Here is a 21,421-nt window from a genome sequence, read left to right on the forward strand (position 1 = left end):
TACATCCCTTTTCTGGAAACCCCTTTTTTTGTTTCAGTTGACTGAGGTTACTATGGAAACCACATGTTCTTTTTTTCTTTTCCCGAGACGTCATCAAACTTCCGGTTCTATTTTCATGTTCTTCAAATTTCCCATGACCCTTACTATTACTGATTACCTCATTAAAGAACACACACACAAGAAGAAAAAAAAAGGAGGGAAAACAAAAATATTCACGTATTTTTCAAGGGTAGCTTTCGTAAGGAGCATATGGGTGACATATGGCGACGGCCATATTGTCCAAAGTTGTGTCGGATATCGCGATCGATTCACCCTCTCTTCCGCTTTTCCGGATGCTGATCTGTTCCCCTCACTCTCTGTCCCCTCCATTTTCTAAAAACCCTGTCTTTTTTTTGTCGGGGGAAAGAAAAAACAACAGATTGGACGCCGTCTGTTTCCAAGACACTTGTAACTTTTGTTTTAAAACTGTTGAGTCGTCTGCTGTTCGCGTCTAGACTTGGTCAAGAAGAGCAGGTTGTTCAAAAGAAGCCCCCCACTAAAAATAAAACGAGGACCACCCAGGTGAGTAACCACTTGATGAGCTTCAAAACCTATATAGTTTTGGCAAATCTTTCAAACATGATCATTAAAAGAGAGCAAAGAACACACGAGAGTCCTCTCACTAAGAAAAAAAGCCGCCATTGTTGGTTCTCGTCAAACCGACCAGGGAATAATGCACTCGTCTTTTGGTCATTACGCAGTCACCATATGGAGGCCATGCTGAAACCTCGAGCACAACAAATAAAAGCCGATGCCGACAGAAACCAATTTGTCTGATCCAATTTTCTCCACGACCTGCCATAATATCTGTTAAGTCAAATCCTTGTTCTTTTATTTACTCGCTGTAATTGTTGAGTACCTGAACCGCATTTCTCTTTCGAAACCCTCCTCCCCAACAATCAATAAAAGACACTATTGTGATGCAATTAGTTTTCAGACCAGTCTTTTTATTTTCGCTCGATGACGTGTCGACAAGTCCAGGCTTGTTACACACATCCCTGTGTGTCTGTGGAAACGTACAAGTTTCGTAATCTCCAAGCAAGGGGAAAAATGGCTGTCTGCATTGAAGTGAATCACGGCACGAAAATTTGCGGCGGTGCCAAATAATTGTTATAAATAAATCGAAAAAAAAACACATTCCGACCGGGATTACTTTTTTTTTAAAATGCACCCACCATCTGTCGTGTTGTGTGTGGAGACGACATTAAGAAGAAAAAAAAAGATCTTTTTTGGGGGAGGGTTGCTCTTAAGAAACTAACCACAGATTATTCTTGTACTTGAATTATTGACTAGTTTATTTTTTCAATCTACAATGTGTTGCACTTGTTTTTCTCCTTTTTTTTTTAAATTGAAAGAAAAACGAGAAAAACGTTTAAAAGTGATTAAAGAAAATGGTTGGGTACGAGGGGTACGTATCTATAAAGAACAGTTGGGGAAAGAAGAAAAAAAAAGTGAATGTCAGAAAGTCTAATTATAAATCCCCTTAATTTGCCACTGAGCTGACGGTTTGTATCGACCAGGTGTGTGCCGACTCTCTCCTCCCATCCTTTTTCTTTCTTCTAAACGTGGTCAGCTCTTCGTTTGTGATCAATTAACCCGCTTTTTTTGTATACACCGCCGGCTCTTCATCTTCTTTTACGAAAAAAAAAAAACTTATAGATTTTCGTCTTAAAAAAAAAACGCGCCTACTGATTGAATCAGGCTTCCGCGCGGAACATTTGAAAAAAAAAAATACAAGTGATTGATGATGAACCCATCGGCGACGATACGGGTACTTGGCACCTTTTAAAGCGGATTACAGAAGATTTTCAGTTCCGAACAGAAAATACAAATGTCCGCACCTAAAATGGATGGGAAAATTTCAACAATTGCGGAACCGAGAATCTTAATTGGCGGAATGATAATCCTTCTAAAAGGAAAGCATTCTAAAGAAAGAAAGAAAAAAACAGAAGCTTTTGTTGTAAATTCATGACTGCTCCATCATGTTATTTCCGTCCCAGCTTTTCTTCATTTTTTTTTTCAAACATAAAAAACATAGGGACAATGTCGTTATCCTACACGGTGCATTCCACAAGTAGAAAAAAAAAATGTCGGCATTTTTTAGTGAAATAATTTAATTCGACCCTAGCTGAAAATGAAAAGCTTGATACGCGTTTAAGATCAATCGATAACATTTTTTTTAAGCGTGCATTTCGAGATGAACATCACCACTGACCCCGATTGTTTTTCATTTGTTTTAGTTTTTATGTACAGACCGCATAGAAAGCAAAATGCACGTTAAAAGAGGAATGATGGATCATCTAGCTGAAATATGAATTCCACAGCACCCGCCAAAAGAAAGACAAGAAGCCTCTGTTTTTTATTTAACAAGGCGCGCTTTTAAAAGTTCCATTTCGACGAGCGAAGAGCGGAATGAAATTGGAAAACATTCCACACATTGAACTCTGTCCTCTATACCCCCAACTAAAAAAAAAACAACACAAGTTATGGCTAAGAAATGTGGCTCTAAACAAACGATTAGGTCCTTTCCTTTTATTTTTCAAGCCGAAAAAAATAGCGCACATTCCATAAACCTTAAAGCAGAAAAGAAATTCGTAAATTAACACGAGCCCGGAAAAATGGACGCCATTGAACTTCTGGTTTTGTTTTGAAATTCTCAAACAAAACGCCAACTGTCAAGGCCTGAAAAAATATATATTGCCAGAAACACGCAAGAACAAAGTCTAGCATTGAGTCGGAATTTGTCATGTCTGCCATCGGACGCCGGAAGGTGACAGCGTCGTCTCTATGGACGCCAACTGCAACCCAATCCATGTACTCCATGTGTGTGTGTGTGTGTGTGTGTGTGATGCCGCCATCTATGACACACACGCACCGCTGGCATGAGGGCGGATGCCTATATTCAAAAAATAAAACATTTTGTTTGTTTTGCTTTTTCCATCCGGATGCATATATTAGCGTCTATTGTGAAATATACCCACATGATCCTATACCAACCGTCAGGAAGAGACAAGGGGGGGGGGGGCAATCCAGCAAAATCGCAAGACTGCTCCGCTTCTGTGCATGGCAACAATCAACTTTCTCTTGTTTCTCCGTTACATCCGTACATTTCCGATAAATGGATAATCATAGAGTAAAAAAAAGGGGGGGAAGGGGAGTAACATGTCATTAATCAAAGAGTAGTAAGAGGAGGGTAGAACGTTGTAATAGGGACCTATTTATTCCCTTCTACACACGAAAAAGGGCGCTGATAGAAAATGACACGCACGAAGCACCGGGTGCACCGTTTGCAATTAGAGGACCGATTGTCGTTCCGTCATGTTTATTTCAAAAACGCTGATGGTGGCATATGGGGGCATGTATACTACTCTGCATATATATATATGGTTGTGACGGCTTTTTTTTTTCAGACCAAGGAAGAGGGGAGAAACTAGAGTATATGAAACACCCTCTCTCCAGCCTATATATGTAAAAATGGACGGTATGCATTTATATGCACATTTATGTTTTTCTATATTAAAGGGCGGGTTGAAACTCTTGAAGCAAAAGGTCAGTGGCCATCTGCCCGCTCGCGTTTCATGTTTTTTTGCTCTGGGGAGGGAGGGCGCTGTATAACTGTTCGTTGACAGTTTGTTTATTCTTGTAGACACTTAACAAAACCACATTGCCAATATTTGCGGACAGTAGTTCCCTTCGGTTTTTTTTTTGTGTGTGCGAAATGAAGAAAAACAAGAGAAAGAAAAATAGAAGAAAATGACACACGCCCTTGTTTTGAATATCTCCACGCAGACTCCATAAATAAATACGTAAACCAGAAATAACAAATAAATTTGACAGTGCGCTTTCTTTGAAAAGAAATCTATTCGATTCGAAATGCGAAAGTTTAAGATGACGTGATTTCTTCATTCCCTCCGTGTAAGGCAAACACAACTTTCGTGTCTAAACTTGTCTATTCACGATTAGGCACCTTGCGGTAGCGCTGTATGATTTTTCTTGTCTGTACATGTTTTAGCAGGGAACGGTTGCTTGTTTAGCGAGTGACGCATGCATTCACGTATCCACTATCAGCCACTATCCCGTTGTACCGTTTTCGAATAACACGTGACCATTGTGAGCGGGAAAAAAGCATAAAACCGAAGCGACTACTACGATGTCGTTCTTATCTGTTATTATTTTTATTATGGGCAGGAGGGGAATGACAGTATAAGGCAAAGGGCAGCAGAAGTTCATAAAAAAAAACGAAGCGATAACCTAAATTTGAATATTTCTAACACACGCGCATAAGCTAACGATTTGCGGTTCGGTTCTCGGGCTTGTCTTTATTTGCTTTAAACGCTGACGTGATTTCCCGATTAACTCTCGAACATGTTTATTAAATATTTTCTCTGCAAATGGCGTTGTGGGGCTTTCTTTCTTCTTAATCAGATTAGTCGTGTTGTTGGTATCGTTGGCGATGTTATCCAACACACGCAGCTCACCCTAAAAAAAATCTTTTTTATTTCTTTTATGTGTGTTATGATTTCCAAAAGAAAAAAAAATCATTATAAAAGACTTGGGGGATCCCATTCTGACTACAAACAAAAAAAAAACTGAAGAGGGGGGGGGGACAACTGCTGTTACGTTTCAATGAAGGTGTTGCCAGATGTTGACGCAATCGTCAATAGATCCACGGGGAGGAACGTACAAGAGCGCGAAAAAAAATGCCCCCCATTCGAAATGTAAAAAAAAAATAAATATGTGCCAAATAAAAAAAAAACCAGGTGAATTATGATGGACGCATCAAGAAAAGAAGACGAGGGGAGGAGGGCTGAAGTTGATGTCTTTTGTTCTCGACATCATCAGGCAATCTACTCGGGCGAGGGGAGAAAGCGAGAGAAGTTAATCATAAGCCCTCTGGCACTCTATCGATTCAATAGATGACTGCAAAAAATAAAAATAAATAAAATCAGAAGGAAATCCAGTGTTCAATCAAGCGACTGACAGCAGTCAGGGAGGGCATAATAGTAGAGCAAGAGCACGTGCTGACATCACAAGAAGGTCAGCATTGACTTTTTGGCGGGATTTAAAGCCTGTCTATAGTTACGAACTGCAGAAAAAAATTATTTCTACATTATATGGATGGAGGGGGCACGCCCTCGCCATTGGGTAACCAGCCGAGCGTGAACGAGCCGACAGCTCCGTAACGCGTATCGCAACAATGATTATGATTTTTTTGTTGTTGTTGTATCGTTTGAGCTTGAGGGACACGGAAAAAAATATATATATAGCAGCAACAAAAAAGCTATTTTTATTTCGATTGCCATTTTTGATCGATGCGCAGTGATGGATCTGGTTCGTGCCCCCCCCCCCCTTCACACGTACGACCACGCCCAACATATTACGCTGATATTTCCAGTAATTGAATCGGGGTTATATAGACATGCGATCAGGGCGAATTTGCGCTTCGTATGCAGCACGTGGAGTTTGCTATATAACTAGACTATATACACATAAGATAATCAGGAATTACAGGCCAATGGTTTTCTGTATACACGCTATTTAAGACGATATGTTTAAGTAGGAAGAGACATTACATAAAGACTAGGCTTATCCAATATATTTTTTTCCCTTCTTCTTATTATCAATTTCCTTGTGTGACCCCTGTGTGAACTTGGTACAAGTTCAAAAAAAAAAAAAAAGACCGGACGTGGGTTTATTTCTTCTCAAGGTGCTATTTAGATGTATACTTGCAAAGGAGCCATTTTCCTTCTTATTTTTATTTTTATTTTTTTCCTTCTTCTTTCAAACAGTAAAAAAGGTGAGTATAGAGGGGGGTGATCGGGCTTGCTGTAGGTGCGCTTCGTCGTGGGAAAAACGTGTGTGTCTGTATAGAGGATTTAAGAAGAAAAAAAACCTACAGAAAATATGTGTCGGAGCTTGAAATGAAGAAGAACTTTCCTTTCTTCTTCTCAGTTTCCTTTCAACGAGTTGTTATCTACCTGGGACGGATTTACGAACCTGAGACTATAAGGAAAAGAAGACAAACGTCTCTTTCTTTTTTCGAGCGGCTCATCTTTTATGCGCAGCATCGTATAACAGTTTTCGCTATAATGCGGAACCCCTCCCTTATGCTGTTCTTCCCTCGTCACGAGATTAGCCGTTCTCAATGTCACGAAAAAAAAAAAATAGGAAAAATTTCGCAAGAAAATGTAAAAGATATTCGGATATTTTTGTTTAATCTCCCTTTTCTTTTTAAATAAGAAAATCCAGCAGATGGTCCCATTTCCAATGACGTCGATATCGATAGTTGCAAACACACATCCACGTAACACACACACACACACATGCTAATCGGAAAAAAATGGGGTTAAAGATAAGCGAGGGGGTTAAATGTTTTTTTCTCGTCTGCTGTCTACGTAAAAAATATACGAACACACCAGGTGCTGCACTGGTTGCGTGACTCTACCATTAACGTTTTTTATTTTTCTAAACCAATTCCTAGTAGAGCTCTCCTTTTTTTTTAACATACACGCCGGATTGCAGCACACACGTCCATAACTGATGATGACAATAACAAAACGGTAACAAAAGACACGCGCGCCCGACAACAGCCCCAACATGATGGATGAACTTAGCAAACGATATATATTGTAAAGGAAAAAAAAAAAAAAGGAAACCCCTTCTCTCGTTGATAACAAACGCGTGTTCTGATTTTCGGAAAATCGACTTACTTTTTACAAACCCCTTTTCTATTGATATGTATTTATCTTATACGTAATTACATATGCCGCTAGAGTTCCGATTGCAACCCATCTTCTAGCGGACATAGATAATCGTCAGGTATAGTAAAAACGAATGTAAATGGAATACGTAACCGACAGTTGTCGAATCTCTCCTCCCACCTCTTTTCATTTGCCATTTTTAATCATTCAATGCACGCACGCGACTCAACCATTTTTTTTTTACTTTCAAAAGCTGCCACACGTTTAGTAACTGGAGTATATGGCATTATTTTCTATCTATACTGACCCTATCGCTTCTTCAAGCTTTTTTTATAGACTTGCTATGTAATTAGTATGACAGGGCATCTGGTAGCCTCTAGCGATGCACAAAAGGGCCGAGGTGATGTAGAGGCCATTCTCAGATCTCTCCCCCTTCTCTCCTTTTGATCGAGCTGTTGAATTGGAATGAATTCAACACCGGATTAGACACAATGTCCACTTGATATTTTTTTTCTTTTTCATATTTGCATGTCAATGTTGGTAGTAACTCGACATTAGAGAGGGAGGTACCGAGGAGCAGTCCGATGGGGTCGAGATTGACAGGCACGCAATGTGTGTGCCTGCGACATGTCATCAAGTTCGTATTTTTCTGAATAGACGATTTTTTTTGGAGTGGCGTCGGTGAGTAGAGGGGGTGGGGAGGGGGACGCCGGTAGGAAAATATAAGTATTTTTAATAACAGGACAACTCCAAAAAAAAAAAAACGACGCTAAGGTTTGTATTGATGAAAAATGAATAATAAATAATAGAGGGGGTAAAATAATAATAAAAAAAAGTCCAACCCCCTCAGTAGCCAACCCCTTTTCGATTCAACTCTAGTCAAGAGGGTTGGATCCAAGGTTTTTTACTTGTCAAAATCTCGTCAATAGAATAATAAAAAAAAATTATTTTGGAAAATAAAAAATATATAGAAAAGGGGAACGGATAAAAGGCTTGAGGGGGAGTTGCACAAGGTGGTAGCACTTGATGAGCCTGTATTATACAGAAATAGTATACACACTCAAGAGGGATATGTCGTCGACAGAGTGGGTAATCAACGTGATTGACTCACTCTCTTTTTTTTTAAGGACGACATCCAGCAGCAGCTGCTGTAACCAACAATACAACTCGTGTTCATTTTTTTTTTTCATTTCATTTCAAAAAGCTCATATTATATAATTCCCGCGTTTTTTTTCTCTAATACCTCGCCCTCCTACCCTTTGAATGCATTTTTCAAGTGGTTTCAAAAATTCTCCTCCCAGTTGGTTGACAACTTGATGGCATTATCGACAGTTTGACAGAAGTTTCGATCTTGTGTGACACATACAAAATGGGAAAGAAAAAAAAACCGTGAAAATAGACGCTCAAAGCATTTGATCCCGGTATCGGGTGCTAACCGCGTTGATGGATTTGTGTCGACTACCATCCTTTCCTACTAGGCCTTTTCTTTTTGTTCTTCTTTACCACACGAAACAGCGTAAGAAGACACCAAACTTTTGGTGGAAAAAAAAAATGAACATAAGAAGGTGCTGGATCCGGCAGCCCAGGAAACCCCGCTAAGTAAAAAAGCTGTTCCAGAAGGGATTTTTAAAGGATCAAGTATACGGATTTCTGTTTTTCACACATCGTGTTATCCTAAAAGAACAGCGTCACTAGTACTACATAAATCTACTGTTCGCTATTTTTTTTTTTTAAGTTGATGTGCTTGTGATTGAGACCGATGGTTTGATTTCGTGTACGCAACAGTTGTTATTCAATCATTATTTGGTTTGAAACAGTTTCTAATTAAAAAGCTGGTGTGTATTTCGAAAAAAGGAGGTGATGATGGTGTTGATGGCGCACAAACAGTTTCGACCTTTCCCATCGTTGGTTGATTACCTTCCCCCCTCCTTTATTTAATGCTTTCCCCACAACGTCATCCTCTTCGGCCAATTATCCTTAATAACCTTCTCTCCCCCCCCCTCCTCACTCACCTGCACTCCCAGCCAAAAGGAAGATTACCTTTCGTAGCAGGACTGTGAGAACCGTAAAACACCTCGATTACATCAATGTCTTCGGATGACGTCACCATCAACTGATAAGTCAATCCCCCCCCCCCACTAATTCCTCTTTTTTTTTTCGTTTATCGCTCATATATAGTATGGGATAATTAAACCTACTTTGCATATCGCGTGGAAATTGATCACCGTCCTGAATCGAAGAACCCAGTCCCTCTTACTATAGTTTTATCCCCCCCCCCCTCCATTGCGTGAGGCTTTTTGTTAATGAGAGTTACGCACACAATCGTCTAATGGGTCACGTTTGATAATGTCCAATAATGGCAATTTCGTTTTTCTTCTCCCTTGAATGAATGTGGCTTTTAGTTTTCGTAATCAAGATGGTGGCACTCAACCACTTCGGAAAACGTCGTCGCTATTGTTTTTCTATGCGTTTTTAAAGGGAAGAAAATAACCTGTTTCGAAAAAAAGAAAAAAATCTCACGGGTTTTGAAAATAAGAAAGTAAAGCGAGGGTGTAACGTGTGGTCAAGTTCTAAGGTGACTCCCAGGTGTAATCTACCTATCCTGGACCGGATGTCCGGAGATAACCACCTTTTTGCCTTCTTTTTTTTCCTTTAGGCGTCAATTAAGCAACACCGGACGTGCGAGAATAGATAGTGGACCAAGACGATCCATTGCTACGCAGTTGTGTTCAGGTTTTTTTTTTTTCTTATTTTACAGAAAAATAAAAGATGAAAAAGGTAGATAAAGAAAAAAAAAATGGAGGGTTTTGGTTGGTTGGAAAGAAAAAAAAAAGAAAGTGCTTCTCTTTCTCTTTTATTTTTGGCGCCCAAAGTCTCTTCTTACAATGTGTGTCCAAAAAAAAAAAAAAAAAAAACCCGCGCCCCAAAAAACCCAGTTCCTTTGTTGTGGTTCAGGCTATTTGGCCTGGAGCTAGTCCCTGGGCGTTGTGAGTAACCATCGCCTCGAGGTTCTAGAACTACTCTCAGCGTAGATTGTTATACATACGCGTAACACTGTCCCTTCTTCCAATCTTAATTCTTTTTTTTTTTCTCATCTTTTCTTATGTTTCCCTTCTTTTGTTGTGAAGAAGCGAAATAGAAGAGAGAGGAAGGTGGAGAGAAAAAGAGATAGACCCATATAATATATGTATACAGTGTCCAATATATATGATCAATTATTCAGGCTTGGGGCCATTGACGCTGGCACGTGAACTCTATCTCCATATGATGACAAAAATGGCCTTCGGGAATGTATTTCCGAATGCTACCTGGCTTTCCTCTCTACTCGTACCTGCTAGATCACGTATCACTCATTATATATTATATATGGAGGTGATGTTCTTATTATTGTTATATGAGCTCGACCAGCAGGCCATACGGGAAAAGGAGGGGGTTACAAACAGAGGGCGTTTTCTTCCCTAGGATTCTTCGTTTTCTTTCCCACGGCGTTTCAGTTTTCTTTTTTTTTTTTTTTGTTTCTCGGGTGTTATCATCATCATGCATAATAAAACTTAACATTTTATTTTTCCCGACTATCAGCAGCACCGAAGTCTGTCGGTCAGAGAAGTGAACAAAAGAGAATCGTGGTCAGGCCGCACGTAGCAGACGAACGTTGTTGTTCACATTCGTCTATTCGCGATTTTCGGGACGTCACCTTCGATCAAACAGAAAGAAATAAAATCTGGGACGTGTAAAAAAGTGTTTCGAAAACTTGAATGAATTAAAACAAAAATGGGATGCACATTGTCAACTGTAACGGTGATCCACAGCGACGAAACTACGGGTGAAAAACCACAGATTTCCGATTCCTGGTAACAAGTGTTTTTATTGTATATGTGTGTGTGTGCAGTTAAGCAAGGTGACTTTTTTTTTCAATCGTTGTTATCTAAACGAACTGAAAGAAAAACCAAACCAGTTCACCATGATTACGAAATTCATGAGCATGGTCAACCTGTGTGACGTGTTTCTCTTTTTTATCTCTCTCGTTCTCAACTGAAAAAAAAGGAAAACTAGATGTCATTTGTTTTTCGACTATTTCCACATTACATATCACGCCAGGCATTTCCCCCCTTATTTATTTTTTTTTACATATATTTTACAACGTAAAACCATGATCCGTTTTTCTCTCTTTTTTTACGACACCGGTTATATCGGAACAGGATGTGCGCGCATTCAAAGTGCTCGAGAACAAAACAAGCGACGACATCGGACATTGAAGCTTGCACCTTCCAAACGGACATGTAAGATACCTTCAGTATATTTCATTTCACCCCCCTGGTGTCAGCGGCCCTTCGTGTATAATAAACTTATTCTTCTATTATTTACAGGGAACGTCATTCTGTTGTGTCCGAAAATCTTTAGAATAAAACACGAAAAAATAAAAAACATGACCAACTGGGCAGGTCCTGTTTGGTAGTTGGGGTTGGTTGAAAAGACGACCAAGAAGAAGAATAAGGGAGGAAGCACTTGTTAGACTAACAAACCATAGAGGAAATCCGGTCATTTTCTCTCTCAACTTATCCGGCGAGTTCTCTTTTTCTTCTTCTCCCCATCTATTCTAAAGGCAGAGTTGGGAAAAAAAAAATGAGTAGGACTACAACCCTTGGACTTTGAAACTACTACCCCGACCAGACAAATAATAGGCCCTCTTTTTTTTTGCCTTTCCATCGTCGCTGTGTGTTCAACTTCCCCCTAAAATCCGAAAAGTCACCGTACATAATCCACAGTTAAAATCAGTGTGTACGAAAGGGGCGAGGATGTCTTGAAACTTGTACACACAATAGGGGCCCTCCTAAGTTGATCTATATATTTATTACATATGCTTAAGTCAGAGGATCGGCTAAAGAGTCGTTGACTTCGATATAGAGATACCACCATGTAGGCTGTGTAAGAATAGAGATACCTAACCGAAAAATTCGACTTGCCCCTTTTTTTCTTTCAGCTTCATTGGTTTGACGATGACCTTATCATCGATAGGGACCGGTTCATTACGTTTAAGAGCTCATTTCCCACACAGCCCGCATTGGGACTAGTGCAACAGGCATTTACCACGCTGCTCAGTCAAATGAATGTCATTCAAGTGCTCGTCTTGAACGTTCAATAACTTTGTACACATAAAAAAAAAAACTACTGAAATTTCTAAATTCACGTATTTAAAAATCGTGTGATTTAAACTACTTGAAATAGAGTATTTATTTAGTTTTTTTTCCGATAGCGCATGTTGCATATGTAATAGAAGCTAGCATGCTCCAGATTACAGTGATATGATACTTCATTCTTGTCGTGGATAAAGAACGGGTTTCCGAATTTCACCTGTAAGTAACAAGAAACGCGTTAGGAGATAACAGCATGGAACAACAAAATCCAGAACCATTCTTCTTTTGATTCTCACAAACCATCCTAAAACTTTATCGGCTTAAAAACTGGAGTACCAAGCTAACTCGACATGTGACGAAAGGACGTAATTCGTCGTAAATTTTAGTAGAATAGCTAAGTCAGCATGCCAAGGAAAACGATTTCCTAAAAAACAATAAATAAAAAACACGAAAAGTGTAACAGCAAAAAGCTCCTCATCCGGTGTAGTGCGAATACATTTCTAACTTACAAAACGAATGTTGTTTTTTGGTAAAAATTGAAATTCAGCACCAACTGGCAGTGAGTTTGAGAACTAATAGTTTCCATTATTTATTGGTAGATGGCGTGCGAGATTTCTAGTGACATATCAGTTGGGCAGAGGACTCTGATCTGTGTAATCTGTTCGGACGTGTGAATGGCCTACCGCTAGATGGCACCATGTCTGGGCAGTTTATATAATACAGCCATATAAATGTATTAGGATGTATATGTACACTGGATAAAAAACATAATTATTTAAGTAATCTTGTTATGTTCCTTATATGTTGTTTTACCAAAAGGGAAAATATTATCTTTTATACGGAAAATAGATAGTAAACAATTTTGGGGTAGAAATCGGGGAAAAAAAAGGCTACTTAGCAGAAAGCATGCATTCAGCGTTTATAATGGGGAATTGTAACAGGAGATGCCTCGTATTAAAATCAGGGACGCGATGAGTACCAATATGACCTTTCAAACACAAAAAAAAAAATTTCTCTTCTCGAATCGGCGAAAAGCTCCGCGATTCACGTGGGGCCGAGCCGGCGAGCCCTAGTCAAATTCAAAATGCGAAATACCACATGAATCGGTCCTATTTCCACAGCCAGGCAACCCTGAGCAAAAAAAATAAAAGGCAAAATGGCCGACCCTCGTGTATAACTAGACGTTGTTTATCTCGGGGTTTTTTTGGGCCCATATTTTCTTCCGTTAATCTTAAATTCTTGTCATAAAATTTCCAGTTGCAAATGTCTCTTAACACGTTCGTCATTGCAGTATTCCTGATTGGTTGATTCGACAACGAAACAAAAGTGTTCTTCACTTTTTTTTCCCTCACCCTTCCTCCTCGTACTCACGCGTTTTTGTGTTCCCTCAACTCCCCCACACGCAGAAGCAAGGCCCGGTTGTCCTTTACTTTCTCTGAGGGGTTCGATTGGCGCGGGTTGTATGATGAATGGCGCCGTGATCTACCTATAAATGACCTTGTACTTCGGCGAGTTTTTAGTCTTTTTTTTTTCACTTTCCAGTTCCTATAAGTAATTGCTCAAACGTTGATAACGCACCAAATCGTTAGTTTTGTGGGATATTTTGTCTGCTCTGTTTTTCGAGAATGGAACTAAAGCCATTTTCATTTTGATTGCCCTTTGAAAGATTTGTGCATACATTTAAGTGTTGGTTTTCATAAGTACCATTGTCTTACAAGTTTCATTTCTTGTTTTATTGCAGTGTACCTATTCATAAAATGTCTGGAACTGATGGTGAAGACGATTACAAGGCCCTTCAGAGCTTTGGTGATGGTGAAGGCGATGATGATCTTGGTCTCTTTGGAGATTTATCATCTTTTGAAGGGCTGGCTCTTGAAGAAGATGCTGCTGAAAGTGGAAGCTTGTGCCCTCAGTGTTTGTAAGCTATCAGTAATTCATCTCAATTTGAAGTGAGCGTTCTAATATGGGCTTCATTTTATCAGGGAAAAATACAAAAATCCCAGAGTCTTATCATGTCTCCATGTTTTGTGTGAAAACTGCCTGAAGGAGTTGCTTGCTGTAGACAATGAAGACGGGTGTGAAAATGTGATTTATTCAGGGAGAAGCAAACCACATAGGGCTTTTATTGTATGCCCACTATGCAAACAGGAGACCTCAGTATGTTTTCGTTTCACTTCAAAATCTTAAAGAAACTATTAGAAAAATAGTCTTCTACCTTTTTCAGGCAGGAGAACGAGGTTTAAGTTCACTGCATCTGGATCCGGTATATCAAAAAAAGACTGCTTCGGATTCCTGTCTTTCTGGGTTGATATGTACCAGCTGCAAAGCCAATGAGGAAGCTGTTGCAAAGTGTATGGATTGTGACAATTTATTGTGTCCCAATTGTTACTCAGCTCATAAAGTAAGAGTTTCATGCCACTAATACTTATGCCCAATAGACCTAAGTTCTACTTATCTAACATTACATAAATTGTTTGTTCAAATTGCAGTATATGCGCTGCTTTGATAATCATTCGGTTATCACATTCGAAGAGTTGAGTCAATCCGGTCAATCTGTGCCTATAAGGAGAAATCCAAATTGTCCAAGACATCCTACTGAAAGCTTCAAGTATTTTTGTAATACCTGTCAGGTAATGTGATACATCACAAGCTCTATGGATTACATTTTCAAACTTTGCTTCATTATTTTTGATAGGTTGCCACTTGTACCCAGTGTTTGAACACCTTTCATTTGGCTTTAGAACACAGAACAGAGCGATTGACCGACGCAGAAGCACGTTGCCGAGCCGAGTTGACACAGTTCAGCGAAGAAATAAGCGTCCGCCAAAACTCATGTCGTATCAATGCAAACAAACTGGAAAAAATGTTGGGGGAACTGCAACACCAACACGATGCGGCTAAAGCAACCATTGCGGAAGTTCACCAAGCTTATGTTGCACTGTTAGAAAAGAAACGGGAACAGATGCTTGAAGAGCTCGAGGCCCTTCACAGTAAACAGGTAGCGTAATATTTAACTGTAGTTGGTAATTTAAGACTGATCGAAACGTTTCGTTTCATCATTTTTTATCTTCGATATCCGATTGAATTTAAATCAGGAATTAAGCATAATGGAAGCTTGTCAACGAGTAGACCGCACACGTGATCGTATTCAGACGGCCCTGCGCTATACCAAAATGCTATTGGGCGACGCTGAACCGGCTGGCCTGTTACATCTTTCTGCTAGTATTAAAGCCCAGATGCAGTTGCTGCATAATGCGGCATCACGAAATGACGAAGTGGATGTGCTTTTAAAATTCGAATCAAATCTGTCACGTTTCGAAGATGCGCTGAATGGCTCGTATGGCTATTTCGCCCAACATGGTAGCAGTGGTGTAAACAGTAGCGGTGTTCCATCTAAACCAGTGTCTTCTCTGGGCTTGCCGACACCTTCATCAACTCCACTGCCTCCTTCACCTACCCATTCATCTCCATTGGAAACGCAACCTTCTTCTTCTGGCAATTTGTCTAATATCGGCTACGGGATGTCTTCGGGCATGTTAAAAAACGATCTCACTCACTCGGGCTTGCTGTCATCAATGGCCGACATGACCAACGCGCCACCCGACCTCTCGGCCGCCTTAAGCCTGTCATCGTTCGCCAATTCGATGTCGTCTTCGTCATCGTCTCCTTCGATGAGGGCTCTTGATCTCAACTCGCTGGGATCAGTCGGTTCTATGACGTCCATACAAGAGTACAATCTGCAGCAGCTGGCCTCACTAGCTGGCAAAGCTGAATGCCAAAACCCGATTCAACAGCAACACCACCATATTCATCAGCAACAGCAACATCAGCGCCAGCAAGCCGGTCTGCCCCCGCCGCGTGGCACTCCGTCCCCTCATCCTACGTCGCCCTTTACGCTTGCCGACTTGCTAGCAGGCGACATGAACGTTACCAGTCACGCTTTCACGAATCTTCAAGCCTTGGCCAAGCTCGGCTCTCACAGTATAACTTTTTTTTTTCTTTTATCTTATATTTATATCGATATGGTTTTACACATGCTCGCTTTTATGTTTGACTCAGTCTTTCATCAATCCAATATTTTCTTTTTGAGAAGGTTCTTTAGGTATGGATGCCTTAGGAGGAGCAAGTCATGGAGTCTCCTCATTGGGCCATTCTGGAATGCAGAGCTTGGGCACTAATCTAGGGCTATTGGTGAATGGCGGTGGGTCGTCGTCCGTAAGCCACAACGGTGGACTAGGTGGTCCGCCTCTGTCCCCTCACGATGCATCATTGCTTGCCTCGGCCCTAAGTGCCCCTCCGTTCATTCCGTCGAATTCGGTAAACTACGGAATGCGTTACAAACGAAGTGATAATATCTCCAGTGGCACCTCGCACTGGCGCCATTAAGTCCCCATTTTCTCCTACCAGTTCACTTTCTCTCTCCATCTTGATTTCACTTCTTCTTCTACATTGGAACTACCAAGATAAAGATCACAATTAATTGCTCCAAATGTAATAGTCAGCGTCAGATGGTTTTCCAAATACAATCTTTTGCAATGAAAAAAATGGAATGAACAAACAACCGAAGGCTACGAAATAGGTTCGGTTGTTTGATCTAGTCTCTTTATTTTTCGTTTCTAACCCCACAAAATCCGGCTTTGCTATTTCCACTGTCGTCCTCTGGATCTCTAAAACGCCTGACATTCTTTATTTAGCGTTTTCTCCAACCCATGTTTTCATCCTTTTTGGAAGAAAAAAGAGAAAATCGTCATTTAGTAATGTTTTCGACAACGCGCATGATGGATTCCAGTCAAGGGCCCAGTGGAAGTAGCACTCCAGCCGTGGGTTTATGGGGGAAGAAAACAAGTAAAGAAACGAAACCAACATAATTTGAGAGAGAAAGTGAAACGATCCATCCAAAACAATAGGTGATGGACCCTTCCTCTTTTAAAGATCTTTACGTTTTTTATGGCCCTTTTCTTTAAGTATGCTCATAATTTTTTGTTTTTCCTTTTTTGTTCGTTTTATACTAGCCACGGCCATCTTCTGCCGTCTCAGCCTCGTCAAGTGCCTCTTATACTGCCGGTAGCAGCACTGGAACCTTGGCATCCAATCCAAAGTACATCCCTATGCAAACCCGCGTTCGTTTTGGACAACTAGGCTCGGCAAAAGGGCAATTCAATTCGCCCCATGGCTTCTGTTTGGGCATTGATGAAGACATCGTCGTCGCTGACACCAACAATCATCGCATTCAGGTTTATCCGCCACATATTATTGATTTATTCCCTGTTTAACGTTTCAATTATGTAGATATTCGACAAAGACGGGCTGTTCAAACATGACTTCGGCAATCCTGGTAAAGAAGAAGGCCAACTTTGGTATCCGCGTAAAGTTGCCGTCATTCGCCAGACCGGAAAAATCGTCGTGTGTGACCGCGGAAACGAGCGCTCAAGAATGCAAATTTTCTCACGAACAGGCCAGTTTATCAAACGGATCGTTATACGGTAAAGCGAAAAAACCAAAAGAATGATTTAAGTAAAAAATTTAATTTCGATTTGGCTGGTTTTTAGGTACATAGATATTGTAGCTGGCTTGGCTATAAATGAACAAGGTCATATTGTTGCCGTCGACTCCGTGTCGCCAACCGTCTTCCGAATAACTGAAAATGGCGACTTGATCAAATGGTTTGATGTGTCCGATCGGATGCGCGAACCCTCAGATTTGGCCATTCACGGGAAAGAGTACTACATCTGCGATTTCAAGGTACGCATTGATTCCAAGGTTGACTTCGAGGTCGTTAATGTTTGAATTCAAATTTAGGGTCATTGCGTGGTGGTATTTAATGAAGAAGGAGAATACGTCCGTCGAATCGGGTGCGAATCTATTACCAATTTCCCCAACGGCATTGACATATCGGATGCTGGTGACGTTCTTATTGGAGATTCTCATGGAAATCGCTTCCATGTGGCTGTATTCTCCCGCACTGGTTTCCTGCTTTCTGAGTTTGAGTGCCCGCACGTCAAAGTCTCACGCTGCTGTGGACTCAAGATAACATCTGAAGGTTTTGTGGTGACACTGGCCAAAAACAACCATTACGTCCTCGTGCTCAACACATTGTACATCGTATAAGAAAAAGGCGCACTACAACAAACCAAGGTCGTGGGACGCCGACGGTTTAACTGGGAAAAGACGTTTTTTTGCTTCCATAATCGGCGATGCCCAACTCATCAGATGATTTTCTCATTCGTTCAACAGTGTGACCCAACAGCGCAGGTCACCCAACACTTTGTGCCTTCGACTGCGTCCCCTTTTCGCGTTTTACACACTCACCGATGTTTTCGTTTTTTTTCAATGGCCAGTTTACGGATACTTAACTGTTCATTTTCAAGCGTTACCTTTTGATCCCTCCTCCGACAGGCCTGTGGTTCGTTTTGTTTTTTTAACTGCTTGTGTCAGTTAAGCAGGTCCAGTGAATTGTTCGAAGGATGGAGAACATATTCAATGGCCGTCATACCGAAGGGTGTGCATGACGAGTGGGTCCATTTATTGATTATAACCTTCAGCGAGGTGGCGAACTTCTGCACCAATCATTGAGCAATATTTAGAGTGAATTTCTCATTTTTTCCTTTTCCTTTCACCTGGAACCTGAATGTGTTTGATGCTAATCGTTCCTAGTCACTCCCACCCTTTGTCGTCCTATTCCCCCCACCCCCCACCAAGTACTACGGAACTGTTTTGAGTCAAGGAAACGAAAAATCTGACGCCGTGTCTTCCATTTTTTTGCAATAACTGGATACCCGAATTTTTGCAATTCGTTGTGGTCTTTGGTTTTTGCGACTAGGAGTAGATTGACGTAAATCACTTTGTCACATTCCAATTCTTTGTTTATTATGTGAAATTAAGTCAGAGCAAAGTCCCCCCTTTTTTTTTGGTTTTTCTTTCCAAGCAAATAGTCATGATGTTCGTGAAATAGCTGTTTAGTTTTGTCAAAAACATCCCCAAAAAAGAAAAAAAAAAAAGAATAATCCGGAAATTTCAAGGTATACAGAAAGTCATGGAATAAAACGTGCCTTAAATTTCAGTTGTCTGCCCCCTCCCCCCCAGTCCACCAGAAGATAAGATAAAAACCTAGATTTCGTAATATGTATTCTTCACCCAATCATCTCTTCGATTTCCCTTGTTTTGCCAATGCGGTTTTGAAACCTATGGGGCTTGGCCCTTTTTCTAGTTGATCTACCACGATCTAGTTTTAACCGTTTTGTTATTGGTTAACTCACTTTTCCTTGTCGTTACGGTTGTGGAAGTCCGATGATATTCAGAACTCAAATCTACTCCATGATTTCAGTTTGTGTTTCCATCCGTTACCAACGAAAAATGTTCTCGTCGTCGAGAAGGATCGTTCAAAGTGTATGGTTTATACACTTTGTCCTGCTTCCACACGTGAAATGTTTTTTTGCTTTGTAATGGGTAGTCATGTGCTGATTTTCTAAATTCTTTTTTCCCCTCATGTATCGCGTCCAAGCTCAATATTCCGTTTGCCAATTGTTTCATTCTTTTTTTTTTCTTTTTGCGTTTCCGTTCCAACTGTTTAAAACGCTCGGCCGTTTGTTTTGTCTGTGTTTTTCAAATGAGAAGTCACTTTTGAAATAACTCTAATCTTTGGCCACGGAAGCTTTACGTCTTTCGACGCCAGATGAGCCAGTTATAAATATATATCTAGATTCTCGTGTATCCCAAGTCTTTCTGCGTGACTGAGTGCGCCGTTTCGTTTATCACGTGCTTGCTTTCTCCGGGCCAGTGCGAGAAAGGGCGAAGAGTCGGATGGCAAACTCGCCTTCGAGTTGATCCACATATCCTATTATGCCTCTTCGTTTCTTTTTGTGTTTTTCTTTCTTTACTTTCAGTCCACCTTTTCTCATCATCCGGGCTAGCCAAATGTCCAAAACCAAGAATTTTGTTTTGTTTTTTTTTTGCTCCTTTTTTTTTTCCTTTTTGTTGTCATTGTTCTTAACGTATACGTGTCTTCTTTTTCCCAGGGTTCGCTTTCTTTTAGTTTCTATGTCTGTTGCAAAGAGACCTTGGTGCCACCGTTATGTTATCCACGTCATAATTCGCGCAAGTGAAGGAGCTCCGTCTCCTAGGAAACGAAATCTATTTTTCATTTACTCTCGAGTTGGTAAAAAATAACAAAACCTCCTGGAATTGGGTGATCCCTTGTCAAGTATGTTTGTCGTCACGCTTTTGACCATCTTTTGTGGTTCTTTTCTTCTCGCTGCTTCTTTTGGCCGCGATCCTTGTGTTTTCTTTTTCATTCTCTTCGCGAAGCAATTCTCTATAATCTCCATAAATTTGTTTGATTGTTCGTTTTTTTTTTCACGATGTGTATTGATTTTCTTTTTCTCTTTTTAAAAACCATTGAATACACAGTTTTTTTTGCATTGGTCTGTGTTGATTCAGTTGCGGGAAAACGGCTTGTCAATAATTTAGGACTTGCCGTAGTTGCAGTTCAAGTTTACCTACTTTGCCACTTACGTAATGCTAGGTTGCCATGAAGCAATTCAAATAAAAAAAGCAAAGAGAACAACCATGTTTTCTGAAAGGTTAAGCCCAAGCAAAAAGTGCCATCACATAGCTTCCTTTTTATTGTTAGCCTCAGCTTGGTACAGCAGTAGTCGTACAGTCGCAACTATCGATCGTTCCAAGTCATGTCCCTAACTCGCGTACAAACAGAACTACTATAATAAGCGGAGAAACGAAACGCTTTTTTCCTCTCTACGTTCTCTATATATTTTGATTGAACCTTTCTTGAGCTGGACTACATTCCCTAACACGTAGTTATCTTTCAACTGAAATCAACAGTAACGTTTGCTAAATTTTTATTTAGAGAATAAAGGCAAAAATTGCAACGAGAAAATCTCTGTATTATTTATGCAATTATTTTGTTGCAGACTAGTGCACAGAGTAATTGCATCGGTGAAGTGCTTTTCGACGTTCGAAGTGCCAAAATGTATTTTGATTCATCTTTCATTCCTCTTAAAGTTAAGTTATGGCTTTGTAGTTTACGTGGTAAAGACAGCACGTCTTGGCAACGACAAACGCTAACGGAGTCAATAAACGTATCATCAGAAAGCGGTTTACACTATCACCAAGTAGCACGTTTCTGCTATTTATTCGTTTCAATGACAAAGAGTTCTTTCAAAACCTATTTGTTTGATAGGCTACTGTTTAAAAAAAGATAAGAGTTTCGATCGCATCTATAATGATAGTAAAATAGTTTATCGTAGATCAGATACTTACAGCACTTTGTTTCAGAAACTAGATCACAAAGATAAACAACTCGGTTGCCCCGAGGAAATGCAACTAGCAGACGCCGTAAAACAAAACAAGCAGACGAAAATGAAATGGCCTTTTAAATAATTGTAATGGAAACCATCGTTGCAGTGTTCATTGTCTGAGGTAAACCATTTTTACTAATTTATCCCGATCAAAGCGACAAGTTTAAGAGCCCTTCTGTGTAAACTACTTGTCTCCGGTTTCCCCGTAACGTCAAAATTTTTGTTAGGGTCG

At 40.3% G+C, this 21,421-nt stretch overlaps 1 protein-coding gene across 4 annotated transcripts in view; it reads left to right on the forward strand.

The window, feature by feature from the left end:
* LOC130685983 (brain tumor protein-like) overlaps window positions 1-20,288 on the forward strand; it is a 104,105-nt gene extending 83,817 nt beyond the window's left edge. The window contains exons 1-12 of one of the 4 annotated variants that reach the window (XM_059497608.1): window positions 13,013-13,201; window positions 13,617-13,793; window positions 13,858-14,032; window positions 14,100-14,276; window positions 14,365-14,505; window positions 14,571-14,873; window positions 14,971-15,856; window positions 15,966-16,192; window positions 16,888-17,109; window positions 17,165-17,358; window positions 17,425-17,617; window positions 17,675-20,288. In XM_059497608.1, coding sequence (XP_059353591.1) covers window positions 13,633-13,793; window positions 13,858-14,032; window positions 14,100-14,276; window positions 14,365-14,505; window positions 14,571-14,873; window positions 14,971-15,856; window positions 15,966-16,192; window positions 16,888-17,109; window positions 17,165-17,358; window positions 17,425-17,617; window positions 17,675-17,983 — 2,988 coding nt within the window. In that variant the 5' untranslated portion in view covers window positions 13,013-13,201; window positions 13,617-13,632 and the 3' untranslated portion in view covers window positions 17,984-20,288. Of the gene's footprint in view, window positions 1-13,012; window positions 13,202-13,295; window positions 13,376-13,616; window positions 13,794-13,857; window positions 14,033-14,099; window positions 14,277-14,364; window positions 14,506-14,570; window positions 14,874-14,970; window positions 15,857-15,965; window positions 16,193-16,887; window positions 17,110-17,164; window positions 17,359-17,424; window positions 17,618-17,674 lie in introns of those variants that run through there. The other 3 variants (XM_059497607.1, XM_059497606.1, XM_057509283.2) reach the window with 3 other exon arrangements.
* Window positions 20,289-21,421: the final 1,133 nt, after the last annotated feature.

The sequence above is a fragment of the Daphnia carinata genome, chromosome 2 (assembly GCF_022539665.2).
Source record: "Daphnia carinata strain CSIRO-1 chromosome 2, CSIRO_AGI_Dcar_HiC_V3, whole genome shotgun sequence".
NCBI lineage: Eukaryota > Metazoa > Arthropoda > Branchiopoda > Diplostraca > Daphniidae > Daphnia > Daphnia carinata.